At 46.6% G+C, this 20,856-nt stretch overlaps 2 protein-coding genes across 3 annotated transcripts in view; both read left to right on the forward strand.

Moving 5' to 3' along the window:
• Positions 1 to 3,983: 3,983 nt before the first annotated feature.
• LOC143127865 (uncharacterized) lies at positions 3,984 to 10,190 on the forward strand. Its single transcript, XM_076289580.1, has 4 exons — positions 3,984 to 4,059; positions 5,757 to 6,831; positions 6,883 to 9,352; positions 9,942 to 10,190. The coding sequence occupies exons 1-4, from the start codon at positions 3,984 to 3,986 to the stop codon at positions 10,188 to 10,190; spliced, it is 3,870 nt and encodes a 1,289-aa protein (XP_076145695.1).
• A 4,219-nt stretch (positions 10,191 to 14,409) lies between these two features.
• Positions 14,410 to 20,856, forward strand: part of slc7a7 (solute carrier family 7 member 7) — a 31,374-nt gene continuing 24,927 nt past the window's right edge. For both annotated transcript variants that reach the window (XR_012987542.1, XM_076288528.1), the window contains exons 1-2: positions 14,410 to 14,683; positions 18,261 to 18,941. Coding sequence is in view for 1 of the 2 variants with exons in the window: in XM_076288528.1 (XP_076144643.1) it covers positions 18,440 to 18,941 (502 nt within the window). In the remaining variant the exon portion in view is untranslated. The remainder of the gene's footprint in view (positions 14,684 to 18,260; positions 18,942 to 20,856) is intronic.

Below are 20,856 nucleotides of genomic sequence, written 5' to 3' on the forward strand. Positions count from 1 at the left end.
GTTAATTAGACCTCTCTGACAAGTCGTGATATGAGATGATACAACACAACATTATACGTTCAATGACTGTATAGAGAATGGAGCCGTGCTGTCCATCTATCATCATCTGTCATCATTGGATACAATACGATACAGTCAAGGCCAAAGATTCTAGAGTCTTTGGTCAAGGCATGTTGCCCACGATAACAATGGCATCACGATACAGATAACGTACAGATAACAATGGCATCATAATACAGAGGTTCTGTGACAGGTGTATAGCTTCAGAAAATAAAAGTTAACCATATCACTAATTGCTTGTTATAAGCTGTGAATGGCTGGAACAAATACGTTTACTTTCTGAAGTCTGGTTGTTCACTTTTGTTCAAGTATAAGTATATATACTCTTTTGATCCCGTGAGGGAAATTTGGTCTCTGCATTTATCCCAATCCGTGAATTAGTGAAACACACTCAGCACACAGTGAGGTGAAGCACACACTAATCCCGGCGCAGTGAGCTGCCTGCAACAACAGCGGCGCTCGGGGAGAAGTGAGGGGTTAGGTGCCTTGCTCAAGGGCACTTCAGCCGTTCCTACTGGTCGGGGTTCGAACAGGCAACCCTCCGGTTACAAGTCCGAAGCACTAACCTGTAGGCCACGGCTGCCCCACGGATGTTCAAGAAGAATTTAATAAATAGATTCAGAAAGAAGGGGGTAAAAAGTGCAGTGTGTGTAAGTGCAGTGTGGCAAGTTCATGTAATGTATTTGTAGTGTTTTATATTCAGGGTGCAGATGGCTTGAGGAAAGAAACTCTGTTTTAGCCCTGTAGAACAGAGACGTTTGCATGACCTCAGTGGATTGAACAGTCCATGGTAAGGATGTGAACTGTCCTTTAAAATATTATTGGCTTATTCATACTCTTTTTGTGTACACATCCATAGTGGTAATCTCAGTAACTGAAGAAGGAAAAAATACTTCAAGGCCAAATGCAGAAATTCCGTGTTCATTAAGTAAGTAAGTTTTTGCACTGTGCACTCTTTTCTCCCTGCAGTTTCTTCTGCACTTCAAGTTTAAGTCGAATCAAGTCAAGTATTTTATTTAGCACATTTGGTGTGCACAGAGTGCAATCCAAAACGCTCCACACACAATAACAAACTAACAAATCCTTTTTTTTTTAAATTCAAAGACGAAGTCAAACCTTAACCTTGTTCATTTGATGAGTGCCATTAGGTCATTAAGTATAGTGACCTATGGGCCAGGTCTTTTGTAAAAATATCTAGGTGTTTATTTGGAGCATATCCATAATGTATCATAGCTGCAACAATAAATAATTAGTTGTCAGCTATATTTTATTGTCAACTAGGTGTATGTCATTTTTTTAAAGGAAATTACATCAGACAAGACTCTTATTTGTAGCATTGACAGATGCAATTCCTAGCAAAGCTCTCCTCTGAACTGTATCTTGAACTTTATTCTCTTGGCGCTTTGGATAAAAGCATCTGCTAAAAGAATAAATCTAAATGATTCAATTCATATTCTTAACTTGAAGATTTTCTGTTTCACTTACACCTCCATGGCTTCAACTAAATACCTTTGGAATGTGGACGAAACAAAGCACTTGAGGACTTATCTTGAGTTTTAAAAAACACTGATCCACATTTTTTTCACAATTTTCTGACATTTTATGGAGCAAACAACACATTAATGAATCAATAAAATAATCAACAGATTCACCAACTATGAGAATAATCGAATAATGCAATAATAGTTGCAGCCCTAAAAATAAGCATCTGCTCACATATTTGCATATTCTGCATGCTGTATTCAGCACTGAATCTTGTGGACTTCCGTTAACAATTGCCACAGGATGAGCCTAATGAAATGGGACAGTAACAAAATGCAGTACATTTGAAGGATGGCATAGGATAATTATAATTGATCTTAGACTTAGTCCACCACACTTACCTGTTCATTTCACATTTTCATTCATTGAAAGTTTGATTTTTATTTTAATCCCATCTGAATCTCAATGTTTGTATTTAATTATATATATATATATATATATATATATGAAGGGTTCAGATGCAAAAGCCTCTAAATGCCACCTATGTCAAAAATGAGATAAAGATGGTGAGGGGATGCTCTCCACACATAGTATACGCTAATCAAATAATTTAACTTCTAAACCCACTAAATACCACTCTCTTCCTGGTCTAAAATATCGATTTAAAGGCAAAAACCTATAGGAGACTTTATTTAAATGCTCATTTAAAAGAAAAGTGGTCAGATGGATTTAGAGGGTTTTGCATCTGAACTCTTCATATATATATATATATATATATATATATATATATATATATATAACGCACAAGATGTTTGCAGCATTTGTGTTAGACCTAGACAAAAGTATGACAAGGGGTACATGCCATAAACATTTTGGGGATGATTTTTGTTTTCTGGGAATACTTCCCATATAGGCTAGTGGACATAAATATGGCTCACATAGGCCTACTTTTACTGAATGAAAACTATATAAAACAACTTTGCTTTTGTAACTGGAGGGTGTTACAACTCCATCCAAATTTTTCGTTTCCATTTTAAACAACAAATATAAATATATCTTCATATGTGATATCTCTGTACATTAGGCTATTACAAATTAATCATATACAACAATCAAGTCCAGGTTGGTCACATGTAATGGACATGCCAATTTTTACGCCACACAATGACTTGACTTCAAGTCGAAACTCCATATGTAAAACGTTAGTGCATGTGTGATTCCGTGTGATACCCCTAATCAAATATGGCTTTCCCCGCCTCATGTGTCCTCGTGGTGTTGGGCGCGTGAAAAGAGTTCATTGTGTGCACAGGCAATGGATCCGGGGGTTCAGAGTGAGAGAGAGATGCTCACTGAACTGTGTCCAGGTCGCCATTGTTAGAAATTCCCTCTATTCACTACCTTTTAAATAGAGCTCTGCGAACCCATACCGACGCAGGCTGTGCAGAAAGGGCGACTTTTAGATGCAGTCCCATTCGAACCTGTGGGATGGTCCGACAACTTGTTCAATCGGACCTATGTTTCATAATGATTGGTAACTCCTGTGATAAACTGTAGTGGAATGAAAGAATAATTATCATTGGTGATAGGAGGGACAAACGCAACAAAACACAGATGACAAAGTAGCCTACTATTCCATTTAGTTTTTGAAGAGTTTATCGATTTAAAGCGACCTCCGAGGAAAATATTTTAAAGTTTAATTGACTCAAATACACAAATCTGAATTAGGTAGGCTATTTAGAAGTGTGCCAGTTGGCCAAGTGTTTCGTCATAATAACAGGCTAGTTATTTTTTTTAGATTTCATTTTGCCCTTTGTAAACAACGTGCACATTGATGTTATCATATCTAAATAAATGTTTCCAAAAATAAGGGTATTTTCCTTTCATCTGTAGCCCAAAGTATTCATGTCCCTGCTGTGTTGTAATTGATGGGAAAATAAAAAGCTACCTTTTGACGACGGGATACAGGATGGGGTAGTAAAATATGCCACTAAAAGAGACGGTGTACCACGCCATTGAAATGCAAATGTTAGTGAAGAACAAGGAGAGACTTTGTGTGTGTGTGTGTGTGTGTTTGCGCGCATACAGCATACACATGCGTGGCTTTGGGCAAGCACACACACACACGGGGAGGAGGGGCACGGCGCAGCGCAAAGTGGGCAACTTTGAGAAAGAGACTAGCCTACTTGTTGAGGAAAAACAGCCACACACACATTGATCGAATCACACAGTAGCAGAAGACGTCATTGTGCAGCTACACGGTCGTTCGCCGTTCACCGCTATTATTTTAGCCCATCCACTTGCTTTTCTAGTCCAATGTTGTTCTCTGTTGAGATCTATACTCCGCACACAGGACCGTTTTAGTTTCGGCCGATACCAGGACTTTAGGGAAGCTCAAAAAGTGCGGACTGGTGTACCTTCGGCTGATGGTCTCCTCGTGAACCATGTCACGCCGGAAACAAAAAAGACCGCAGCAACTTATTAACGCAGATCCAGGGGGCACGCGGATCTTACTGCAAGGTGAGAACAAACCTCTTCAATTTGACATCAATGCATATATGTACTTTGAAAAATATATATCAACTGCAGTGAAGTTTATACATCTGTTCAAAACTAAGCTAGGCCATTTTTATTTGCAAAAAATTGCATCACTATAAGCTATGAGTTGGCTATTCTTTGATAATTTCAGTGCAGCCTTGTTTTTTTTGTTTTGTTAAATATTCATCAAAAATAGTCCTACCCTATTTCAATTGATTCATAGAACACGCAGTACATTCAGTACATTGTCATTGTATAGATGAATTGTTTGATGCTGGCCAACCAGGTGCCTCATGGACACAGTTTGGGAAGGTTTTTTTTCTACGTGTAGATCATGATTCAGATAGTGGAGAGTAAATTATGTGTGCTGAGCTTGTGTGTGAAACGGGAGAAGTGCTGAGGTCTACACCCTGTGTGTGTGTGTGTGTGTGTGTTTGTGTGTTGATTCCTGCAGTCTCCTTGCTGACATGCATCACTCAAAGGCCATCACTCAGTCAGTCAGCCCCTGAGTAGCCGCTGGAGGTCTTTCATTAGAATTTAGAGAAGTTCTCCCCATTCAGCCCACACCAAGGTGGAGGATGGGGTGAGAGAGAGAAGGAGGAGGAGAGAGAGGGGGGGGGTTTGGGTAAAGATTAATCTCTCTCTTTCTATTCTCTTCCTATTGGTCTTATTCTCTCTCTCGTGTTCTCTTGTTCTCCTCCATTCTGTGTTCTCAATGCCTCCTCCCTCTCTCTCCCTCATGTTCCTATTCAGCGCATACTCTTGCACGGTTGGGGGTTTCAGTGGCCGGGGGAGAAAATCACCTCCAAACTTGCGCCATTTTCTCAGCGCTTCATGTACTTCCAACTGTCACAGAAAATCATTTGAATTAATTCCAAAAGTTTGTAGCTTCTTACTGAACATTAACCGATTTGAATTCTATCATCAAACACAAAAAAAACAGTGCATAGTAAATAAGAACAGGTGAAACATAGGGGATAATACTATTTGAAGATTAGTTCTATTATGGGATGTACAGGCATCTGATTCAAAGCTGCAAGAAATAGGTAGGAGGAGGCTACGTTGGTTTGTCAGTCAGTTTTAAGCTCCCCAACCCCCTCTTTCTTTCTTTCTTTTTTTCCTACTCTTTCTTTTCTCTGTACTCAAGATTCTGAAAGAATTTGACCCCTGAGTTAAGAAAGGTCAGGTCAACAGACCAATCACAGCTCCTGGACAGTGCCCAGAACCCTTAGCATTCCGTGACCTACGACCCCTGAGAGGTCGAGGGGGAAGGGTGTGTAGGGAAATGAATGGGGGAACTTATGGAAGGCGAGTTTGTTGTCGGATGAAGAGGACACTGTAGTGGTCAGTGTCCCTTTGAAATGTATTGTCATGGCAACAAGGTAGCCTGATTGTTTTGGTTTGAAGGAAAACAGTACAATGGTGTTTTCATGGGTTGGAAGAGGTTAATATGAGGCTCAACTACTGTTAGTACAACAGTTTCTCACCAGAAGACTACTTGCAGATGTAATTAGGTCATTAAGTAATTGAGTCTAAAAGAATAAACACAACTTGAAGATGGCTGAGAGTAATGTGATTGTGCAACCTACTAGACCGTTGGCCACAATAAAAGACTATTCACACTTTGCTGGTAATGTTAACAGAACCCTGCTCTTTGTGTTCTGCCTGTTTCTCTGTAGATGAGCAGTTGAGAGTGAAGTCCCCGTCCACCTCTCTTGGATCAGAGGCGCCATCATCCTCTCCTTCCTCCTCAGCGTCCCCTCCCTCCGTGCAGGACTGCCACCCCCCCTTGGCCCCGAGGCCGTCCCCTGGGGGTCTACACGCTCCCTCCCTGCCCAGCGAGAGCTCCTCACCCCCCCACTGGCCCAACCACACGGCCCACCCGTACAGCACGGCGCTCCCCAACACCCACTCGTCCCTGTCGCCGGACTTCCCGCACCCGTCGCTGTCCTCGCAGACCCACTCCTCTCCGCCGGCCCAGACGAAAGCCAATCACGCGTCGGCCCGCCATCAGAGCCACGCCCACCACCCCCACTCCCACGCCGCCATGATGTCGCCTCAGCTTGCTATCTCCGCCACCACCACTACCTCCTCTTCCTCCTCCTCCTCCTCGTCCTCTCACGGGGCGGCCCCGCACCAGGGCAGCCCCAGTCCTGTCCAGCAGGCGCCCTCCAGCCCCCCCGCTGTCCTGCCCCCGGGGCAAATCCAGATGCCCCCGACGCTGGCGGTGCTGCTAGAGGAGCTGAGGGTCCTGCAGCAGAGGCAGATCCACCAGATGCAGATCACCGAGGAGATTTGCCGACAGGTGCTGCGGCTCGGCGAAGGTCTCAACGCACCTCCCCAGGAGAGCACCCAGAGGCCAGGAGGCGCGCTGGTCAGTCGCCAGAGGTCGTCGTCGTCGAACGGCGACAGCGGGTCCCCCTCCCCGCCGCACACGACGGCACCAGCGGTCTCCGCGGCGAGTTCTCTGCTGTCCAGCATGCCGTCGCTGCTGTCGCAGGCCTCGGCGTCCAAGCTGAGCGTCTCCGCGGGCAACGGAAACAGAGCGCCGGCGCTCAGCACCGCGTCCTCATCCTCCGCCCTGTCCACCACCACGGCCTCCCTCTTCTCCTCGGCCGCCTCGCCCCTCTTCCTCTCCCACTGCCTGCCTGCTCGCTACCCCCTGGAGAAGCTGCCCAACGCGTCCATGTTCGCCCATGCCAACGGCTTCGGGTTCTCTGCTGCAGCGCTGGCCGGGACCGGCCTGACCCACGAGCCCGCCGCGCCGCTCAGCTCCGTGGTCGGGTCGTCCACCGGCTTGTCCAGTTCCGGGTCGTCCTCGACCTCTTCATCGACGGCGGCGGCGGCGGCGGCGTTGGCGGCGTCATCCGGGCGGCAGCAGCACGCGTGCCGCTACTGCGGGAAGGTGCTGAGTAGCGACTCGTCGCTGCAGATCCACCTGCGCTCGCACACGGGCGAGCGCCCGTACCAGTGTCCAGTGTGCCTGAGCCGCTTCACCACGCGCGGCAACCTCAAGGCCCACTTCCTGCGCCACCGCGAGCAGAACCCCGAGCTCTCGCTCTCGCTGCTGCCGCCGGCGCTCTCCGAGCAGAGCCCAGCGGGGTCCGGCGGGGGCGGCTCCAGCAACGGGACCTCCTCCAGGAGCCGCAAGCGCCGCGCCGAGCCCGAGGAGCCGTTCGGGATCAAAGGCGCCCTGGGCGTCCCCGAGAGCATGGCGCTCAGCTTCCTGTCCAGCTCGGCCGGCCGCGCCGCGGCGTCCTCGCTCCCGCTGCCCCCCAGCGTGGACATGGCGCTGCTGTCGACCGCCCACTCGCTGCTGCAGCTGAACCGCGCGTCCTCAGCGGCCGCCGCGGCAACCACCACCAGCGTCCACTTCTCCTCGCCCTCCTCGTCCGCGTCGTCCGCCTCCAAAGGCGCCAAGCAGCAGCGCTTCGACGAGAACACCCCTCCGCACTCGGCGCTGCTCTCGGGCTCGCCGTACTCGCAGCTGGCGCACCTTCCCAAGATCCTCTTCCCCACGGCGGCGCACCACCACCCGGGCCTGGCCCTCCTGCACCCCCCTCCGCTGCCGTCCCCGCACGGACAGCTGGCCTTCCCCTTCTCGCCGTACCCCAAACCCCAGGCCTCCTCGTCCCCCTCGTCCACCTCTCCGTCGCCTTCCTCCGCCACCTCGGACACCACCAAGCTGCAGCGGCTGGCGCAGAAGCTGGAGAAGCAGCCACAAGGGGGCGGCGTTCAAGGAGGCGGGCGCGGCTCCAGTGGAACCCCGACCTCGATCTCGGTCGCGGCCAGCCAGTCCAGCGACGTCACCTCCACGAGCTCGTCCTCGGCGTACCGGCGGGAGATGATGGCCGCGCTGGGCCTCAACCCGAACCTCGGCAGCGTCGCGTCCACCCCGCCGTCCTCCTCGCTGACACCGGTGCTGTCCCCTAACCAGTGCGCCGTGTGCCTGCGCGTGCTCAGCTGCCCCAGGGCACTGCGGCTACACCAGGCCACGCACCTCGGGGAGCGGCCGTTCCCGTGCAAGCTCTGCGGCCGCTCTTTCTCCACCAAGGGCAGCCTGCGAGCCCATGTGGCCACACACCACTCGCGGCAGGCCAGCTCCCGGCCGCAGAACTCCTGCCCGCTGTGCCAGCGCAAGTTCACCAACGCCGTCGTGCTCCAGCACCACATCCGCATGCACCTTGGCGGGCAGATCCCGCCCGATGGCGGGAACGCCACGGGAGAGGAAGAGGAGGTGGCCGCCATCGCCGCCGCAGCGGTGGACAACACCGAGGGCCTGCAGGTGGACGCTGCAGCAAACCTGAGCGCTGTTGCCTTGGGCAACGACCTCGTCCAGACCCAGCCTCTCGACCTGGGCAGCGCCAAGGTGGCTCTCTTGCTCTCGTCCGCACGCGACGGATCCGTTTCCAGAGAGACGTTGCCGGCCGACCTGAGCGTGAAATCCGACTCTGACCAGAGCAGCGTCTCTCCCGAGCCCAGCCCAGCTCTCTCGGACGAGAAGGCCGAACAGGACGCCTTGTCCCTGGTGGTGCGGCCTCTGGTCCTCAGTGGTCCTCCCATCACCTCCCCACCCACAACACAGCAGCAGGACCAGAGCAGCGACACACTGACGTCTGACATCGCCGGCGGCTACAGTTCTACCTCCCGAGGTGTTCCGTCGAACGAGCAGGCGCCCCACCAAGACGACGCGGAGGACGACATGGCCCCTTTGTCGCTGTGCGTCCGGCCGGACCGCTCGGACTCCGAGAACGTGTCCCTTGCTAAAAGCCCTGCTCTGGCAGTGAACACTGTGGTCAAGATCGCCGTGGTGACCACCGGGGACACCCCCAGCACGCTCACCCCTCCCTCTAGCCCCAGCTCTGACCGGGAGGCAAATGAGTCCAGACCGGACAAGAACACGTCCGCCCTGAAAACAGCCGAGTCAGCACCTGACGCTGTCGTTCCCGCGGTGATTCAAGATGGAACCCACAGCCCTGTAGAGGCGGAGGATGTACCGATGAAGAAGGAGGAAGAGGAAGAGGAGGAGAAGAAGAAGGAGGAGACGGCAAAGGAGATTCCGGAAGGTTCCTCGGCGGCGGCCGAGCCCAGAGGAGAGGAAGCGGAGGCGCCGGCGAGGCGCGAGGAGAACATGATCGACGACGGGAAAGGGTCGGAAGGGACGGCCACCGCACAGCCGCTCACCCCGGTGAAAACGCCCAAAGCCTCGCGGCCAGAGAAGCCCTACAGCTGCAGCCAGTGTGGGAAAGAGTACGCCAGCCGCAGTGGCCTCAAGGTGAGACGTCTGACCTCTGCTGTTGATTGATTGATTGATTGATTGATTGATTGATTGATTGATACTTTATTCCTTTATAGGAAATTACTGTAGCTGTTTTAATTACCGTTTTGATTGTCTTTACAGACACTCAGGGCTGAAAGTTCTCAGGCTCTGTGCCTGAATTAAAGCGTGGTCCAGGTCATTTAAAGATTTGCAAATAGATAATCTTACACAGGCACATTATATATATATATATATAGCAAATTTCAAAAGTTTCAGATAACTTTAGGCACACAACAATAGTCTTTATTTTTATGACTGTTATCTCTGGTCAGCTTGGACAGTAGTGATCATTTATTAATTTTATTTTAGCAAAAGCGACTATAAAGTGGGCAATAACATTCAAGCAACAGTGCAATATTAGATCTTAGAGTATCAATAAATAATATATAATTGAAGTATCATATAACATATCAGATAGCCAGAGATAGAATTCAGGAACTTTCCAGAATCTTTTTCATTTATTCAACTCTCGTTGCGTGTGTTGCGTTGTGTTCCACTGTATGTATTACCTGATTTAACAGAACTGTTCTGTGTGCGTTCACAGGGACACATGAAGGTCCATGCTGGGTCGGTCAGCAATGGGCCTGCTGTGCTTGCCAGCCTTCCCCCCAGCGCTTCACGTGACCACGGGGAGAAGGGACCCCTCAAGTCTGGCAAGGACACTTTGGATGACCCAAGTGCAATCTCGACCAATAGCAGGCCAGCTGAGGATGATGTAGAGAAGCCATCAGCCAATAATTGTTTATCTGACGAGCCAATGGATACCTCCGGTGTTGCAGAGAAGGCAGAGTGACGTGAGGATATGGACTTAAATGGAATATGACTCGTTATGTTCTTGGAAATGTTTTTTTTTTTTTTTTTTACTGCTCTTTTGGTGGGAATGTATCTTGCTATTTGTAGATTAGATATCGATCTTCCCTAGAGTGTTTACGTTAGGATTTTAAGGTATGTAGCAAAACTGTCAACATTAGTGCCTTTTATCTGAAGACAGTGAGATGATACTGAGACCAGGAAGGCCTACAGAGGTGAAAATGAACAAGGAGTCTCAATACAGAGTCGCGTGAACAATATAGGGTCTGTGTTTTAGGATCCTTACACCTAGGCTACACCGGGTCCGCAGCTGAAGCGCTCCATTCACATAGCTTACAAATAGTTGTGGAAGACTTGTTAAGACAAACTTTTTCAAACATACACACCGCTATCACGTCTGGTGTAGCCAGGTCCATTGATTATAGTGGAAGCTAATTGTTGCAGCAGACACAACGCGAAACGGAACGCTTCAGTTACGTGGCCAGTGTATCCTTCCTGTTATGATAACTAAAGCTTGAATGACCATTTTACCCCCTCCCCCCTCATCCCCATGAAGGTGAAAAAGGGATTGTCAGTTTGTTTACTCGGTTGCCATGGTGCTCTCTATTTGTGCTGCTATAGATTTGACTGCTGCCGTGTTTGTTGTTTTAAAGGGTCCACGAGGATACATAATGTTTACATCTGATGTTGTAAGGGATATGATGACGATGATGATGATGATGAAGAAAGACAATGACAAGAAACAATGACAAAAACATTGAAACCATTGAATAGGGCATTTGGCTTTCTTCCTGCATAAGTGAACTTGTAAATCTCTTGGCTAGACCTGCTGTGCTGGTTGTAAAGTTCCTCCAATGATTTAAAATATCAACTAAATGTGCAATAGGCAGCACTGCCATCATCAACAGCCTCTTCATACTGCAAGTCAAGTTTGACACTCCCTGTGGAGGAATTTTCTAAATGCAGGGGATGTTAACAAGCATCCAAGCATTTAACTACTTTTAACTACTGTTACATTCTACTCTGGTATGAGTGAAGGAATTGTCAAGAAGCAAGGGATACAAGTTTTGAAGAATATACTATATGGCTGTCCCATGCAGTTCCAAAGTTTTAAAACTACAGCCCCACCTGCATCATCTGCCTGGAAAGCAGTCCTGCCTATTGCACTGGCCAGTTTTTAACCAAGTTATGATCTTGAAAGCGACTTCCGGAGTCAACAGAAAGACACTGGGGATCGTGGCCAGACTGGAATGGCCATTCCAAATCTTGTCCTTCCTCTCACAAAGCACTTGAGAGATGATGTCTGTGCTTTCTGCTCCAGTTCCGGCACTGTACCCTACTTAGTTGTGGTAGTGTTTTTGTTTTATTTTTTGTTGTTTGTTGTTTTTTTGGGGTTTTTTTGTTAAAAGAAGTTGTAGATGTTGTCGTGAAAAACGATTAAAGCTATGATGAATTGTCAGTTCTGCAAGACGTTTTATTTACGTATACATTGAGGAGCAGGAGGAGGATGCCGGGTGTGGTACATTTGTGAAGTTCTGTTGTGTGGCCATCTTGGTGGTGGTGATGTCATTGTCTGTAGTTTTTAGCCCAGGGGATTTCTCTTTCTCTGGACTGTCTTTGTTTTGGAGCCTTTCTGTTGACTAATTGTGCTCTTATTGAGGCAGTCTGTTCGCTTTCACCCGCCTCTCTTTCACAGGTCTGTGTGGTGAGTTTGTTTGTGTGTGTGTGTGTGTGTGTGTGTGTGTGTGTGTGTGTGTGTGTGTGTGTGTGTGTGTGTGAGTATGTGTGCAGGCTTATTTATGCGCTTATGTGACTCGAGCCATGCAATTGTCCATGCAGCTGTAGAGGCCCTTTCTCTCTCTCTCTCTCTCTCTCTATCTCTCTCTCTCTTTATCTCTCACTCACCTCCCTCTCTTTATCCCCCCCTCTCTCTCGCCCTCTGTTTCATACTCTTTCATACTCAGTCATTGAATTTCTCTTTCATTTTCACTCTCTTTCAGCCCCCCCCCCCCCCCCACCCACCCATGTAATGGTCTAACACACAGGAAGCTCTAATCCTCACACAAAGCCACCCCCAGCCCCCACCACACCCCACTCCCCCCCTGGTTGTCTCTGAACAGGACAGGGGACTGTGCGATAGCGACCTAGCCAGCTGTCCCCAAAATGGCTTCTAATCCACCCACTGCTGCGCTCCGGAAACCATGACAACCGGTAACCAAGGAGAGGAATGTGCGGGTTCCAAGAGGGAGTGAGAGTAAGACAATGGACCAGAAGAAGGCATGTGTTAAAAGTTTGTCCACATGCACACTTTTTTTTAAAACCATCAGAGAGACAGACATGTCTCAATCAAAAAATACAAAACATGAAACTCTCAATCATAGATAGAAAAAATATATATGTTTTCGCAATTTAATAATATAGGTAACTGATTGTTACTAATTAATATAGTGTATGAATATAGATCTGGGACTAAGGATGAAGACAGCTGGGTTCCATAGTTAAAAGTTTGTTGAACTGATACTAAGGCTCATTTTAGACACTAAACACACTGGGTACTAGTTTTTAACTTAAACATCGAAACTTGATCAAAGCAGCTTTAATTTGCAAACTAAAAAGCCTTTATTGTACCTTATATGTTGCAATTGATAAGGATTTGGCAGATCCAGATCACTCAGATAAACTCAGATAAAAGGCCTGAAGACTGTGCTGAAAGATGCACCTGGTGTGCAATGCATCCTTGACAGATTCTGAATGGCGAAGTCGTAGGACCATGAGTAAATTGTGTAATCAACCCGTAAATAGGATTTTGGGGTTGCTTCTTAGTGGCTTCCATTTAATCAGAGGCACTGACTCCTGCATGTGAGAAAATTAGCTGAGAGTAGCCTAACATCTTTCTCTATGTAACTCCATTGAAACTGTCTTACTGTAGTAAAAGATATATATATCATATAAAATTATATATATATATATATATATATATATATATATACTGTATATATAACATCATTATCCTAGTACTCGTTTATTCATTCATGAATTACTCATTATCATTCATGAATTATTTGCTTTGAATCAATTGAATTAAATTCAATCACATAACTAATACAGTGTAGCCTACAGATGGTCTTCTTTAAACTGGTGTTTTTTTGAGCCTCAACTATTTTTTGTACTAAATAGGCCCTGTTAGTTTGCCTGACTGCCATCCTTCACCATGTAAGGTTTTTCCCATTCAGAAATGTTTTCTAATACTCGCATTTAGTTCATTTTGTACTGTAGGTTAAATTGACTCAACTCGACTGAAAAGCATGTTATGCTTGTACAACTCTTGTTTTAAAATATGTTATAGACACAGCTTGAGTTAAGAAGTCATGGAAAAACATCAATCTGCATAGGCCACACCCTTACAAAAAAATAACTGCACTAGGCTAAGTGTCAAAACTGCAGTTTTCGGAGAATCAAAAATGCTGTTTGAGAGAAATGACATGCAGGAAATGCAATACATTGCACTAGTACTGCACTTTATTGAAATAAAAGGCAATATTTTCGACATCAAAATATTACTGTTGGTGTGCTGCATTGTACTTCTGTATAACCTCCGGTTTTGTTTTTGTAATTGCATCATGAGGCGAGATAGGTAAGGCAGCTTTGATTGACAGAAACTGAAATACAGAAAGGGCTAAACACCTGCTTGGCCTACCACCGCACGGGGGAGACAGAAGACTTTTGGCGATATGAGCAATAAGAGCGTGGGAAAGCATCCGTGGCAAGTGGTAACAGAATCCGAGCAGACGAGGGCGCAGTAACCTTGAAATTAACCATGCCTTGGGCGACCGGTTTAATAATATTGGTCGAAATTGTCGGAATGTTGACTTTCTGGCTTTCCAGTTACCTTCACATGGTATTTAGACTAGGCCTACACCAAAATAGGTTACTAAGGTTTAAAGTTGAGCTTCCGAGTTGACAAGCTAGTCTTCAATAGAAATGGACCAGCACAAAAAACGCATGTTTGCGTTAGTAGTTTACTGTGGGCTATCTATTTATAGGCGTTTATTGAAATATGCGATGAAGAAGGCTATAAGGCAGCCACAGAAGGAGAAAAACCTGTGGCAAAAGTGGTCTTCACCTCCGGCGTCTTCGGCCCTCCCCCTCGTGTGTGTGTGTGGTGTGCGCGCGTGTGAGAAAGCAGAAGCGACTCAGCTGATTAAAACCGCATAGCCTAGCCTACATCTCCGGAGTCAGCGAGGGCCAGGAGAAAGAGGCGTTTGAGGCTTAACGCAAGAAAAAGAATAGCTAAAAACAGCCAACACAGACTGTGTCTGCGCATTCAAACAGGTATTCACTTTGAGAATTGTGTTGCAAGTGGCAAGACAACGAGGATGACGGCTGGTCAAATCAGTGCAGTGCCATGAGAATGTCATTCGCGGTCAATCACAGCTGCAACTAATAGAATAATCGCTACCTGTTGGACGGTCAAAGGTAAGAAGACCATTATCAGTGGATCTGTTTGCATTCCGTGCTTTAATGTGAGTAGCAATTGGACACTGATAGCTGATGTTCTTTTAGACAGCCTACGATGTTATAGCAGTGGAAGAGTTCTAGGTAATTTGTCGTATGGAAGTGCTTACCACCATCCAAAAGTGGATCTCAGTAAGGGAAAACCTACAGATTATGTTATCGCACTGTCAAATTTCTGTCACACCTTAGGCTACAGCAACAACCACATTTATCTGCTAGAAATGTCTGTCCACTTGTTGAATTCACTGCTGGCACTAGTGACACTCACCCTTGACATATGGTGTACAGGATTTAACCTTTAGAGGTACTTTAATGGTATTTTTATGATATAGGTGGTCTTATCACACAGCATTGTGGACCTTGGACTCCTTCTGCTCTCCTCTGATGACAGTGCCCTGTGCTATCACTAGTCACGTGTGCAGCCCCGATCTCTCCCTTTGACCTTGCCTGTTCTTCACTGTCTTCACTGTCTCATCTTCTGTCCTTGTTTGTCTGTCCTTTCATCCTTTTCTCTAGTAGTGACACCCCCATCTCTCTCTCTATCTCTCTCTCTCCCCTCCCTCTCTCTCTCGCTCTCACTTACACACACACACATTTCCAACTGTTATTGTTGATTCTGTGTGTGTGTGTGTGTGTGTCAGTGTGTGAGAGAGAGAGAGAGAGAGAGAAAGAGAGAGAGAGATTGTTTGTGTGTGTGAGAGTGAGTGAGTGAGTGGGAGCAATACTCAGCCAGTACAGCTTTTCGGCATACTCTCCTCTGTCTTCTCTTCATGCTGACTAACATTTATTAGTGAATCTCTTGCTGATGTGATATGTGTTCTTGGATTTTAACAACAACAACACATTACATTTATATAGCACTTTTCACAGCACTCAAAGAGTTCACAGTGAAGGGGGAACCTCACTAATCGCCACCAATGCTGGGGCAGCCGTGGCCTACTGGTTAGCGCTTCAGACTTGTAACCGGAGTGTTGCCAGTTAGAACCCCGACCAGTAGGAAGTGGCTATAGTGCCCTTGAGCAAGGCACCTAACCCCTCACTGCTCCCCGAGCAACGCTGTAGCAGGCAGCTCACTGTGTCGGGATTAATGTTGGCTATAGATAGATAGATAGATACTTTATTGATCCCCAAGGGGAAATTCAAGGTCTCAGTAGCATACAGACATCACACACAACATAGATAGATAGATAGATAGATACTTTATTGATCCTCAAGGGGAAATTCAAGGGTCTCAGTAGCATACAGACATAACACACAACATGCACTTACAACAGAAATGGTAAACATTAGTATAAGTATAAACATATAACTAAACTCCACTGTACAATAAGGACAGTAGAAGATAAGATAAGAAACTAACAAAACTAAATACTAAATACACTATATAAGTTAAATTAAGAAAGTCCAATGTGCTTGAGGGTGATCAAGCATAAGACGCTTGTACTGACAGGGCCAGGACTGGTGAGGTGCTAAAGGGAGTGAGTGTCATGGTGAAGGTGCAAACAGTAGTCCAACCATAGATCTTAGTTGTGTGTGCCTGGAAAGGTGCTCAAGAGAGTGGGTGTCAAAATTGTGCAAAAAGTAGTCCAACATTAGTCCAACAGTGCAACAGTAAGGGCCAGGTTGAATGAGCCAGGTTGGGAATTTAGCCAGGACACTGGGGAACCCCCTACTCTTTGTGTTCCCATGATAAGTGCCATGGGATCTTTAATGACCACAGCGAGTCAGGACCCCTGTTTAACGTCTCATCCAAAGGACAGCATCTCCTGCAGAACAGTGTATATACCCTCTGTGGGCATTGGGATCGATATGCCTTTGAGTCATACACATATGAGAATGATAGATATGTACCCAAGAATTAACAAGATTACTCAGCGCTGTTTAAATTGAACCATTTTGAATATTTACACACACAAAAAAAAGTTCAAGTTCAAAGAAAATACATTTTACCTTGAATGTTCGCCACTGTTTGCCAAATTAAACCGCACCTCAGATTTAGACTAGAATGAGACCAGACCCAGATTCAGACCAGATCCAGTTTACATTCAGACCGGAGTCAGACCAGATTCTTATCAGTTCTCGGTCAAATCCGATCCAGTGTCTGCTAGTCCCTTCAGCTGATTAGCATGCTTTACCAGATGCAGCTCTGCAACTAGACTACGTTGGCTTCCGTGGGAAACATGTGAAGCACAGGGCAGCTTGCTGATCAGAAGAGTGCGCCTTGTGGCTTGAGTGTGCACGTGAGTTTGTGTCAGTGTGTGTGAGTGAGAGTGTGTGTGGGGGATGAATGAGCAAGTGAATGAATCAGTTGTTCTCTTGTGTGTGGGAAACTGCATGTGTGTGTGTGTGTCTGTGTCTGTGTGTCTCTGTTCAGTAATGTAGACCCCTAAATATATTTAGCCTTAGCCTTTTACACTTCTTTGATCGCTGTATAAAGACTAATGAAATCAGACACCTCTGTAAGACATTCAACGGAACTGTGCGACACAAGAAAAACAGAGAAAATGTAGTTCCACATGACGTTCAGTCTGTTTGTGATCCAGACTGGTATTTATCTGTGTCCATGCAGCCAACCGTGAAAAGCTACTTACCCAAGGCACTAATGGTTCTCAAATAGCCATCTGGAGGATGTGGCAATAAACAGTGTCCATGTTTGTTTGTCAGGTTAACAGGGAAGAGGAGTATTTTCTCCAGGTATTCCATAGCCTAGCTGACACTAGACCGATTCTCAAAAGAGATTTGGTCTGGGGACCCTTCTTTCACTTACAATTTCCAAGGGGCATTATCATCAGTGTAATTAAACTTAATTTGGTACATTAAACTCAAACCAAATCTTTTCTGAAGTACAGTAAAGTTATATTTTTTGTAAATGACAGTGAAGTGCAGTTGTTTATGCAATTCCAATGAAGATATTCAGACAGTCATTTAAAGCTGCAGTTGGCAAATTTTTTTTGATCATATTCACTGAAGCCACTATGCTCTATGCTCCGACAGAACACCATAAATCAGCCGGTTTTGGGGGGAAAAAACCCGCACTTCTACCTCCACCTAGAGCCTGTTATTTGTTTTGCAAAAATCCACAGCTCCCGGTTTTTCTGGTCCAATCAGAGCAGGGCTGTGTGAGATCTGACTGTCAATCACAGTCTGTTGCAGTCTGGTGCACGACACCTCGATGAGGGAGTGCTCGATGGTAGTTGCAAACATTCAACATTTTGGCTAAGTCCTCTCAATCTATCAGACTTGCCAACTGCAGCTTTAATACTGATGCCCTCAGTAGAGTCTTCGCTGTTCAACAGCGCTCCTAACCAACATCCTCTGCCAGTCATCGTTTAAAGCGGTTGTGATTGATTCCAGGGTTTCCATTTTGGAAATAGTTTTTAATAGGACGATCTGTTGAGCAAATTCAGGTACACTCACAGATTTGTCTGGGTTCACCCAGGCTAGGTATTCCATGTACTTAGGCAGAAATATAATTACGTGGAGTAACATTGCAATGGCACTTAATTAACTGCATCTCCGTCTTTCCTCTGGTCCACAGATGACATCGTAACTATGCTCACTGGACCTGACCACTGAAGACTGAGACTGTTGTGATAAGACTCTTTTGTGACTGATAGTCATCTGGACCAATAGCAATCAACACCTTGGACTAGTATAACCAGTAATTGGACCAATAAGTTACCAGTTCCACATCCCCAACCCACTCTACCTGGACTCATGGCTTCTTATAGCCCCGCCCTTACGCAGGAATCACCGGCAGAGGTGACCAATGGCACGGGCCCATTGAAGTCAGGTGACTCGCAGGAGTCCATGAAGTTGAAGAAGGAGATCTCGCTGCTGAACGGCGTCTGTCTGATCGTGGGCAACATGATTGGCTCGGGCATCTTCGTGTCGCCCGTGGGCGTGCTGATGTACAGCGGCTCGTACGGCCTCTCGCTGGTCGTCTGGGCGCTGGGCGGCATCTTCTCGGTCTTTGGCGCCCTCTGCTACGCCGAGCTGGGCACCACCATCACCAAGTCGGGCGCCAGCTACGCCTACATCCTGGAGGCCTTCGGAGGCTTCCTGGCCTTCATCCGCCTGTGGACGTCGCTGCTCATCATCGAGCCCACCAGCCAGGCGGTCATCGCCATCACCTTCTCCAACTACATGGTGCAGCCCATCTTCCCAACATGCATCGCTCCCTACTCTGCCAACCGCCTGCTGGCTGCAGCCTGCATCTGTAAGTGCACCAAGTGTGTGTGTGTGTGTGTGTGTGCGCGTGCGTGTGGGTCTGTGTGTGATGGTGTTGGTCATCTGCCCTACCTGCATCGCTCTCAACCGCCTGCTGGCTGCGGCCTGCATCTGTAAGTGCACCCTTTGTGTGTGTGTGTGTGTCTGTATGTATGTGTGTGTGTGTGTGTGTGTGTGTGTGTCTCTGTGTCTGTGTGTGTGTGTACACGTGTGCATTTGTAGGCTCCATAGACATCAGCACTGGCCCAAATGAACCCAAAAGAGGTCAAAATATGCACTGCAGGAGCCAGATTAGACCCTGTCTATACTCCTGAGGAACCAGCCAATGAGGATGTGATCTGCCTGTGCATCATGTGTCATTATGGTGACCATTTAAATTTATATACTGTTGGGCCAAATATAACAATATTTTTGTGATCAGACCTAGAATGTGAAGTTTACTTTAGGTATCCCAGAATTGTCTTACAGCGGAAAACGTAATAATGGGTATCTCTTTGTTCCTATGGTCTTCCACACACTGCTCACTCTGTTGGCTTGGTTACTCTCCCCATTCCACTGTTCTAGAGCAGCACAGACTAAGAGCCTAATAAAATGAAGGTATGTGATGTTTGCAGCTAGGCTGCAGATGGCCTAATCACTTCTTAAGTGCCCAAGGGCCATAAAGAGAGATGCCAGAGGAAAGCCTAACAATAAATGATTATAAAAAGGCGTGGAGAAAACAGTGAGAGAGAGTGTGACAGAGATAAAGATAGAGAGAGAGAGAGGGTGGATGCATGATAGAGTGATAGGGAGGGCGTGAAGAAAAGAGAATTTTGATTTAACATCTCTTTATGGGAACATTGAACTCAAAATGCATTAACAACCCGCATTACTAACGACAGAACAGCAAGAGAGAGAGAGAGAGAGAGAGAGAGAGAGTGACAGGGAGGGTACACCGGGTACATAACTGAAGCGTTCGATTTGCATAGCATCTGCTGCAGCAATTAGCTTCCACTGTAATCAATGGATGCATATAACCAGAACCCTGTCTTTTCCACCTGATGACTCTAGCGTTTCTCACCGGAATTCTGCATGCCTTAAAGGAACACGCCACCCAATGTCAGTAGTAATATATGTTCTTATCTTAACTTTCATGAGTTGAGTCATACCTGTCCCGTGTCGGTACGTGCACTCAAACGCTCTGGTGCGCGGCGCGAATGTGTTAGCATGTTGCTATGCTAGCGGGCTCAGACATAGCCATAGAGAGAGGAAGATAGCAGTAATCAAAAACATCCACGTTTTCCTTACTTAAATACAGTTGCACGAGTATTTGATAAAAATGTGTAAGGTCACACAACATGAAACGTGGCGATTTTCCAAGCAAATAAACAGGAGAACTACAATGTGTGGTGCAACAGTACTTGGAAGTACTTCGACCTAGCGTAGTAATATTAATTAACACCTAATTGTAGATCCTATCCACCACAGAGTTTAGAATCCATGCTTGATCGACCCCTCAGCCTCCCCCTCCCCTCTGAGCAAGAGAGAGAGAGGCATACACACTAGAGATGCGCGGATGGGCTATTATTTCAACCGTAACTGCATAGCAAAACTTATCATCCATCCGCCATCCATCCGCACCAAAGTGTTTTGACCAATTTTCAAAACCGCACCCGCCCGCCATCCGCTGGTTGTTTTAATGTATATGGGTGATACGGCGCTGCTGACGTGAGGCTAGAAAGCTCTTGCCTGTTCTAGAAAGACTGATCCAATGCAGCAAATATATTAAAAGGCTAAAGTCCTACATTGGCTATGTTGTAGCCTATCCTCAGAATATCAGCAGCAAAACTCAGTCTCTGTCTCGCAAAACAGTCTCCAAATAAAACACACATCGGCCTGTAGCCTACCATTTTAGCATTGTAATA

This window comes from Alosa pseudoharengus, unplaced genomic scaffold, assembly GCF_046254945.1.
Source record: "Alosa pseudoharengus isolate Yale_2024_CS ecotype anadromous, Long Island Sound unplaced genomic scaffold, YU_APseudo_1.1 YU_APseudo_1.1_scf_17, whole genome shotgun sequence".
NCBI lineage: Eukaryota > Metazoa > Chordata > Actinopteri > Clupeiformes > Clupeidae > Alosa > Alosa pseudoharengus.